Source organism: Mandrillus leucophaeus, unplaced genomic scaffold, assembly GCF_000951045.1.
Source record: "Mandrillus leucophaeus isolate KB7577 unplaced genomic scaffold, Mleu.le_1.0 Scaffold17, whole genome shotgun sequence".
NCBI lineage: Eukaryota > Metazoa > Chordata > Mammalia > Primates > Cercopithecidae > Mandrillus > Mandrillus leucophaeus.
Genome location: NW_012101698.1, coordinates 3,907,490 through 3,917,495, shown reverse-complemented (window position 1 = coordinate 3,917,495; position 10,006 = coordinate 3,907,490). Strand labels below are relative to the sequence as shown.

Sequence of the window (10,006 nt, the reverse complement as noted above, 5' to 3'; positions counted from 1 at the left end):
GACGGAGTCTCACTCTCGCCCAGCTGGAGTGCAGTGGTGTGATCTCAGCCCACTGCAACCTCCGCCTCCCCGAGTCAAGCAGTTCTCTGCCCTCAGCCTATTAAGTAGCTGGGACTACAGGCATGCGCCACCACACCTAGCTAATTTTTGTATTTTGAGTAGAGACGGGGTTTCGCCATGTTGGCCAGGCTGGTCTTGAACTCCTGACCTCATGATCCACTTACCTTGGCCTCCCAAAGTGCTGGGATTACAGGCATGAGCCACTGCGCCTGGCCTGTCTTTACTTTTTAATCTTTCCATTTAAGAGAAATTTCCCTTGTTGCAGCATTTTTTTTTTCTTTTTTTTGAGACAGTCTTGCTGTGTTGCCCAGGTTGGAGTGCAATGGCATAACCTCGGCTCACTGCAACCTCTGCCTCCCCAGTTCAAGCGATTCTCCTGCATCAGCCCCTTGAGTAGCTGGGACTACAGACATGTGCCAACTTGCCTGGCTAATTTTTGTATTTTTCGTAAAGGAGGGGTTTCACCACGTTGGCCAGGCTGGTCTCGAACACCTGACCTCAGATGATCTGCCCGCCTTGGCCTCCCACGGTGTTGGGATTACAGGCGTGAGCCACTGCACCCAGCCAGCATTTTTATAGTAGCTGCTTTAAAGTCTTTGTCAGTTAATTCCAACATCGGTGTTGTCTCAGGTTGATTGTGTGAGTTGAGATTTTCGCAGTGGGTATTTCACCCACTCTTTGTCTATACCAGGGGTCCCCTTTCTAGTTCCTCAAACCAGGACTAGACAGCTCTTGATGCGCCTTCTCTCTGCTGATGTTCATTTCTGGGTTTCAGGCTGCTGTGCATCCCGGCTGGAGAACATCAGAGGGAAAAATGATAAACTTGATCCCAGTTTATTGGTACTTCAAACTGTGGTCTTCTTTGTCCATCTGCTATTATTTTTCATAGTTCTCAGATAGCTGCTAAATGCATTCTGTTCAGGTTTTATAGCTTCATTCAGTGAAACAGACACTGAACCTAGAACCCTGTTCCTTGTATTTTTTTGTTTCTATTTTTAAGGACCACCCATGTTGCTCTAAGTACAGCTGTTTAATTAATTTTGTCTGCTGCATAGTATTCTGTCATGTTTTTGTCACATTTTATCTGTCTTTTTTTTTTTGGATACACGGTCTCACTCTGTCACCCAGGCTGGAGTGCAGTGTCATGAACACAGCTCTTTGTTGCCTCCTTGACTTGACTTCCTGGGTGCGAGTGAGCCTCCCACCTCACCCTCCCAAGTAGCTAGGACTACAGGCATGCACCCCCACGCCCAGCTAATTTCTAAATATTCTGTAGAGAGAGTCTTGCCATGTTGCCCAGGCTGGTCTTGAACTCTGGCCTCAAGCGATCTCCTGCCTGGACCTCCCAAACTGCTGAGATTATAGGCATGGACCATCATACTTGGCCTCATTTGTCCTCTTGAAATGGACACTTAGCATTCTTCTGCTTCCTTACTACCACAAAATGCATACATGTGTCTTCATGGTGCTGTGTACAAATTTCTGTGGTGGTGTATGTCCAGGAATGGGATTGCTGTGTCTTAAGGTATATGGATACCTTTCATTAAAGTTCTTAAGGTATATGGATACCTTTCATTAAAGCATACTTTTCATTAAATACTGCCAAATTAGTGTCCAAAATGGTCATATCAGTTTGTACATTTATATCGGCCATTATTTGAAAGCCTACTTCTAATTTTTGGCAATCTGACAGGTATAATCTTATCTTTGTTACCACATTAACTTCTAGGATTATACAAAATAGTAAATGAAAACTTGAGAATAACTCCTTAGGTTATCCTTCTCTTAGAAATGTAACTGCTTACTTGACAAGTTTGGTGTATCCATGTTTAAGCTGGAGTAATTGTCTACTAAGGGCAAGATCTTTGTAGGACCCATGATAGAGAAATACTCAGGAATATTTTTTGTACCTTTTTAAACCTAGTTACCTTATTAATGAAGTGTATACTGAATAATTTAACGGCAAGTTGGATAATGTTCTTTGGGTTAGTGTCTTCTAATTTCAGTCACCTGGCCAACATGGTGAAACCCCGTGTCTACTCAAAATACAAAAATTAGCTGGGTGTGGTGGCATGTGCCTGTAGTCCCAGCTACTCAGGAGTGATAAAAATAAATTGTGTGGGAGTTGATTTGTTATCTTGATTATATAATAGAAGGCCTTGATGTACAGCAGTCCTCCCTTATCTATGTTTTCATTGTCTGGACTCTCAGCTACTTTGGTCAAGTGTGGTCTGAAAATATTAAATGGAAAATTGCAGAAATAAACAGTTCATACATTTTAAATTGTGTGTCATTCCAAGTAGTTTGATGAACTCTCATGCCATCCTGTTCATCCCACCTGGGATTTGAATTACCCGTTTGTCCAGCGTATCCACGCTGTGTATTGTACCTGCCCATTAGTCACTTAGCCCCCTTGGATATCAGATTGAAAAACATGGTACTATGTATAGGATTCGGTATGAGCTGCAATTTCAGGCATCCACTAGGGTCTTGGAATGTAACCCTTGGATAAGGGGGTACTACTGTACTTCATAAGGGCAAGGGTGGTTATGTGTTAATAGAAATATTCTTAAATATATGTGAATACATTTTTGTAAATATTCATCAATTTGGAGTATATAAGAGAAAATACTGAGGCTTCCCTTTAGCTTTACTTTCCAGAGTTAACACCATTAAAATGTTAATACCTGTTTTTATAGGCGCCTTCTCCATGCATTTATATACATGTATAAAGTAGTATCATAATGTGTATGCTCCTTTTCAGCTTGATTCAAAAACAAAACAAAACAAAAAACATTGGGAGGCTGAGATGGGTGGATCACTTGAGGTCAGGAGTTCAAGACCAGCATGTCCAACATGGTGAAACCCCATCTCTACTAAAAATACGAAAAATTAGCTAGGCATGGTGGCGCGTGCCTATAATCTCAGTTACGTGGGAGGCTGAGGCAGGAGAATAGCTTGAACCCAGAAGGCAGAGGTTGCAGTGAGCCGTGATCGCACCACTGCACTCCAGCCTGGGCGAGAGAGAGACTCTTACGTCAAAAACAGAACAATAAAAGTAACACATCTTGGAGCTCTTCCCTTTAATTTTTTCAGCAATTATTATCTGAGTGCTTGCTTTGTGCTAAAATGTTTTAGAATGCTACATTACCTTTTTTAAAAAAAAACATAAAAAAAAACTATTGCTATACAAAGATTAGCTGGGTGTGGTGGTTCATGCCTGTAATCCCAGGCACTCCGGATACTGAGGCAAGAGAATTGCTTGAACTTGGGAGGCAGGGGTTGCAGTGAGCTAAGATCACGCCACCGCACTCCAGCCTGGGCAACAAAGTGAAGACTCTGTCTCAGAAACCATAAAAAAACCGCCAAAAAACAAAACTACTGCCATGTATCCCATAAAACAGATGTGTTTTAATCAGTTTCTAATTGTTGGAATTTAGATGATTTTTGTCATTGTACGTTCCCCTCTATATACAAGTGAATGTGAACTGTTCTTCAGGATAGACATTTAAACTTGGATTTTTTTTTTTTTTTTGAGACAGGGTCTTGCCTAGGCTGGAGTGCAGTGGCACAGTCATGGCTCACCTTAGCCTCAACTACCCAGGCTCCAGTGATCTTCTCACTCTTGCCTCCCAAGTAGCTGGGACTATAGGCGCTCACCACCATGCCTTGGCGAATTTTTGTAGTTTTGGTACAGTTGGAGTTTCACCATGTTGCCCAGGCTGGTCTCCTGAGCTCAAGTCTCTGCCTCCCAAAGTGTTGTGATTACAGGCATGAGCCACTGCTCCCGGCTAAACTTGGAAGTTTGAAAGAGTGACCTTGAGAGGTGGTAGCAATTTACATTTCCAGCAGGAATTTGAGAATGCACCAGTTTTCTCACTCATCATCATGATCAAGTTTAGAATAATCTCCTTTGCAGATTTCCCCCCAAATATTGCTTACCTTTTAATTTTTTTTATAGTTTAAGTAATTTTTCCATACAAAATAATTTTTGTCTCTTAAAAAGGTCTGTTTTATCTCCTTTATAAAATATTCTTTTATGTTTATCCCAATATGTTAATAGTTTTGTTTTAGCTCTTGAGAATTAAAAAATTTAACTGTGGTGAAAAACACATGGCAACATGACAGAATTTACCAACTTACCCATTTTTAAGTGTAGAGTTCAGTAGTATGTACTCACATAGTTGTGCAACAGATCTCCATAAACTTTTCATCTTTCAAAACTGAAACTCTGTACTCATGAAACAGTTCCCTATTTCCCCCTACTCCTGGACTGCGGCAACCACCATTCTACTTTCTGTTTCTCTAATTTTAGATACTTCACACAAGTAGAATTTTACAGTATTTCTTTTTTTGTGACTGGCTTATTTCACTTACCACGATGTCCTCAAAGTTCATCCATAGCGTGTGATGGGTAGGATTTCCTTTCCTTTCTAAGGCTGATGAGTGCTCTGTTGTATGTGTAGACCACATTTGGTTTATCCATTCATCCCTCAGTGGCCGTTTGGGTTGCCTCCACCTGTTGGCCATTGTGAATAATGCTGCTGGGAACATAGGTATGCAAATACCTCTTTGAAGTTCTGCTTTCAGTTCTTTTAGATATATACCAGAAGTGGGATTTCTAGATTATATGGTAGTTACATTTTTAATTTTAATTTTTTGAGGAACTGCCATACTGTTTTTCCATAATGGTTGTACCATTTTACAATCCCACCAACAGTGCACAAGAGTTCCGTTTTCTCCACAGCCTGATCAGTACTTGAAATTTTCTTTTTTTTGATAGTAGCCATCTTAATGGGTGTGAAGTGGTATCTCGTTGTGATTTCATTTTGCCTTTCTCTAGAGATTAGTGATATTTGCACTTTTGATATGCTTGTTAGCTGTTTGTATATCATCTTTAGAGAAATGTCTTCAAGTTTTTTGCCCATTTTTTAATCACGTTGTTGTTGTTGAGTTATAAGAGTCCTTTATATGTAATTAGCTCTTGGTTTTTGTTTGTTTTTGAGACAGAGTCTTGCTTTCTCACCATGCCTGGAATACTGTGGTGTGATCTTGGCTCACCACAGCCTCTGCTTCTGGAAATCAAGCAGTCCTCCTGGCTCAGCCTCCTGAGTAGCTGGGACCACAGGTGCATGCCACCATGCCCAGCTAATTTTTGTATTTTTTGGTAAAGATGAGGTTTCTCCATGTTGCCTAGGCTGGTCTTGAACTCATGGGCTTAAGCAATCCTCCCACCTTGGCCTCCCAAAGCGCTGGGATTACAGGCATGAGCCACCACACTCACACCCTACTATTTAGCTTTTTGTTTTTGGAGACGGAATTTCACTCTTGTTGCCCAGGCTGGAGTGCAATGGAGCATTCTCGGTTCACTGCAAACTCTGCCTCCTGGGTTAAAGCAATTCTCCTGCCTCAGCCTCCCGAGTAGCTGGGATTACAGGCATGCACCATCACACCCAGCTAATTTTGTATTTTTAGTAGAGACGGGGTTTCTCCATGTTGGTCAGGCTGATCTCGAACTCCCGACATCAGGTGATCCGCCCGCCTAGGCCTCCCAAAGTGCTGGGATTGTTTTTGTTGTTTGTTTGTTGTTTTTCCAGTAGAATACAGGTTCCTTTGAGGACAGGGATTGTACCTTTTTTTTTTCTTTCTTTCTTTTTTTGGAGACAGTGTCTCGCTCTGTTTCCAGGCTGGAGTGCAGTGGCACGATTTTGGCTCACTGTTACACCTCCTGGGTTCAAGCAGTTCTCCTGTCTCAGCCTCCCGAGTAGCTGGGACTACAGATGTATATCACCATGTCCAGCTAATTTTTTTTTTGTATTTTTAGTAGAGATGGGCTTTCACCATGTTGGCCAGGATGGTCTCCATCTCCTGACCTCATGATCTGCCCACCTTGGCCTCCCAAAGTGATGGGATTACAGGTGTGAGCCACCGTACCTGGCCAGGATTGTACTTAATTTATGCTTTTTATCTCCAGCATCAAGCCAACATCTGACATACAGGTAATCAGAAAATACTTATTGCATGGATTGAACATAACTCAATTGCTGGATTCCAGATACTTGATGACATAAAAGCCCCATTTTAACCTGGGACTTAGGTTAATTCTTAAATGTAGGGTAAAGACTTTTGGGGGCAGTTTTACAAAAGGAAAACCCATCTGATGTTTTTTATTAGTGGTTAATTCACTAGTAGACAAGTACTATTCCTACTGTTTTTTCTTTCTTTGGTGCTCTTTTGATTTGTCTGTTCCTCAGTTACTTTGTTTGACCTATCTTTTGTTTGGATATTACATGTTTTTAAGTTTGAGTCCAGAATTTAAATTGAGAGAAATAGAAATTGTGCTGTTCTGAAATAGAATGCACAGTGGTCAATGCACAATGGTATACCCCGAAGTCTTGCGGGTGGAGGAGGGGTGGTTTTGTTGACTGTAACTCTACTATTCAGTGAAATTCCTGGTAAAGAGCCTTCTGTTGTAGAATTTTGTAGGGCAGTTTTTTCGTGGACTTTTCACCCCTTTGTGTAACTCTGTACATGAGTAGATGTCAATGATATTTCTTGGGTACTAGCTTTTCCCCAAAGACTGAGACTTGTTGGCAGGATCTGGGGAGTTAAGATGAGAATATTTTCAATTATGGGTCTAAATTCGATCATCTTTCCCCATTGCCATCCCTGTTGAGATTTTTTTGGGAGAAGCAGGGAGCCCTTCTGCTTTTTTATCTTTTTATCACATCACCCCCTGCCAATATCTAGGTATTAATTTCATCTGTCACCAAATTCTTTCAGTTGTGCCTTCAAAGTAGATTTCAAATCCAGTTGCCTGACACTGCTAACCACCCTAGTTGAGCCATTACCATTTCTTGTCTGGATGATAATAATAGCCTTCCCATTGGTCTTCCTGCTTCCAGTATTATCCTTCCCCAATTAGTTTTCTTTACAACAGCCAAAACAATCTGTAAAAAATGTGAATTAGAGCATGTCATTTTCCTGTATTAGAAAAACACTCTGGTTTATTGTTTCACATAATTCACCCCTAAGAGGCTTTAGTTCCTGAACTAATTTTGACTTGAAAATAGTCATTGTGCTTCTTCTGTTTCTAGGAGGAACAGCACAGCATGCTGGGCTCTGGATTTAAAGCTGAGCGCTTAAGAGTGAATTTGAGATTAGTCATAAATCGCCTTAAACTATTGGAGAAAAAAAAAAGTGAGTAGTGTACCTTTTTTTCTCCAAAATACATCACTGGATACTAGCACCCCAGTAGTGGATCTTTGAGGCCAGTACTATGAAGTTTTAGGAATCGTATCTTTTTTTGTTGTTGTTTTTGTTGAGACACAGTCTCACTCTGTTGCCCAGGATGGAGTGCAGTGGTGTGATCTCGGCTCACTGCAACCTCCACCTCCAGGGTTCAAGTGATTCTTGTGCCTCAGCCTCCCAAGTAGCTGGGATTACAGGCATGTGCCACCACACCTGGCTAATTTTCATGTTTTTAGTAGAGACGGGATTTCACCATGTTGGCCAGGCTGGTCTTGAGCTCATGACCTCAAAGCCATCCGTCTGCCTCGGCCTCCCAAAGTGCTGGGATTACAGGCATGAGCTACCATACCTGGCCTGGGATCATATCTTTTAAGCTTTGGATGCATTTCTGCCCTTTGTGACTAATAGACTAAGTGCCTTTTTTGCAGAGAAAGGGACATACTCTGTTGTTATGGAATTAGGTCACCTGACTCCTAAGTTGGAAATGTCAAGCCACATGAACTATATTTTCTCACCCAGACAGAGTAGCAAATTCTACAGTAGATGGGATGGGATTAGATTTGCTAAGGGAGAGGAGCTAGGATATAATAGAAACCACCCAGTTCTTCTTGCTGGGGGGAGATTGGCCTGTAGGCCAGATGCCAGTGCTCTACTGTGAGATTGGAGTGGGATTTGTGTCTTAGCGGAACTGGCCCAGAAAGCGAGAAAGGAGATTGCTGACTATCTGGCTGCTGGGAAAGATGAACGAGCTCGGATCCGTGTTGAGCACATTATCCGGGAAGACTATCTCGTGGAGGCCATGGAGATCCTGGAGCTGTACTGTGACCTGCTGCTGGCTCGGTTTGGCCTTATCCAGTCTATGAAGTAAGATACTTTGATTCAAAGACCTAAATGACTTCTGGAATTTGAGAAAGGAATAATATGGTCTCTTTCTGCATCAAGGGACTATTTCACATGCCCAAGGATCTGCTGCCTAACAGTTGCTTAAAGGCCTGATCTCAGTGTAGATAACTGTTAAAAAGAAAATACAGAATCTGAAACTGAGAAGCCTAAATTTGAATCTTGGCTCAACCATTTTCCGACTTCATGGCCTTGGGCTTGTTCCATAGTTTTGAGTTTCTCCAAAAGTAAAATAAGATCACGAAAATGGCTAGAAGCCTAGAGTTATTGTGAGAATCTAGTGAGATTCACAAAATAGCTTCAGAGGCTATAAAGTATATGAAACAAAAGCTAGGATTTTGTTGGTTTGTTTTAAAGAATGTTTTAAAAAAATACTAATGTTTTTCCTTGATTAGGGAACTAGATTCTGGTCTGGCTGAATCTGTGTCTACATTGATCTGGGCTGCTCCTCGACTCCAGTCAGAAGTGGCTGAGTTGAAAATAGTGAGTACAAGTAGTTTCAGTGATGTCTGTAGCTTTTCATATTGTTAGAAAGGTTGGTTAATATAAGTTACTTCTGCCGATTTGACCAGATATTTTGTACCCTTCTTTGTTGCTTTTGAAATAGGTTTTGTAAATGTGTTTTTCTTTTTCAGCCTTATATCGTAGAATAGAACAGCGTTTTGCAAACTTGAGTAATTTTTTAAGGAGCAAAGTTTCATGTTCTCGAGTTTTGTCTTAATGTTATTTAACTCTGTGCAAATAGAAAAGTTCTTATACAACTGTAAACAAGTAAAGTGAAAATAACATTAAGGTGACAGATGTTTTTGCTTTATTTATTAATTCCACAAATATTTATTAAGTAAATTGTATGAGCTGTGTGAGTGCTGGGGGTGATAGTGGTGAGCAAAATATGGCACCAGCCATACTCCTGTAGCTTAGAGTCTAGCAGAAAAGACAGACATTAACCAGAAAATTGCACATCACAACATGGATATGGTACTGACTCCTAGGATACAAATTCAGTTGTGTTGTTTTCTATTTTCTACATCTTTGCCTTTCTGTTTTATTTCCTAGGAATTGTCTCATTCTTAACTCCCAACCCATCTACTGAGATTTCCTTGTTTTCTAGGTTTTTTTCAAGAGCTCTTTTTAGAAAATTCTCTGAATATTTTTCATACTCCGTTTGTTTCATGGCTACAATGTTTTCTGAGTCTCTGAGGATATTAATTATAGTTAATTTTTAAACTTCTGTCATGTTTGTTTCTCTCAAGTTCAATTTTCGTATTTCTTAGTTTTATAGTAGAAGTTTTCCCAAAGATTTAGTGGTCCTTGGGTGTCGGTTTACATTTAAGAGTGAGGCACTAAAAAGGAGGTTGGACCTTCTTGTGTGCATGGGTGGGTTTTTATTGCCAGATGCCTTCATTGCTGAGTGATCTGACTAAGCTCTTATTTGGAGGAATTCCAGACTGTGAGGAACTAGTCATCTTTCCTTGAGTTGGTCGTTTTCTCCAGAATCCTCCTATTTTCTGCCTAGAGTGTATAAGCTGGCTGCCAGCATTTCTGAGAGCCCAGTGGAGAAGAAAGCCAAAAATCTATTTTATATATAGAAGACTTACACTTAATTCTTCTGTTGTAAGTATCACTGTTGTCTCCTGTGTGTAGACTCGAGTCCCTTTAGTTTAGTCTCCCCAGAGAATAAACCTCGGATAGTCCAGTAGGGTGCCAGGGATAGTCATTGAGTTTTGTGGGCAGAGAAGAGGGACAATAGAGGCAACTGATTATTATGTAGATTGTTTTTTTTTTTTTTTTTTTT

General features: G+C 40.8%; 1 protein-coding gene across 6 annotated transcripts in view; it reads left to right on the top strand.

The window, feature by feature from the left end:
• Nucleotides 1–10,006, top strand: part of IST1 (increased sodium tolerance 1 homolog (yeast)) — a 90,218-nt gene that overhangs the window by 62,250 nt on the left and 17,962 nt on the right. For 4 of the 6 annotated variants that reach the window (XM_011976731.1, XM_011976733.1, XM_011976732.1 and 1 more), the window contains 3 exons: nucleotides 7,158–7,260; nucleotides 7,995–8,175; nucleotides 8,607–8,694. The exons of the other annotated variants lie outside the window; for them this stretch is intronic. In XM_011976731.1, coding sequence (XP_011832121.1) covers nucleotides 7,173–7,260; nucleotides 7,995–8,175; nucleotides 8,607–8,694 — 357 coding nt within the window. In that variant the 5' untranslated portion in view covers nucleotides 7,158–7,172. The remainder of the gene's footprint in view (nucleotides 1–7,157; nucleotides 7,261–7,994; nucleotides 8,176–8,606; nucleotides 8,695–10,006) is intronic. 6 annotated transcript variants of the gene reach the window in all.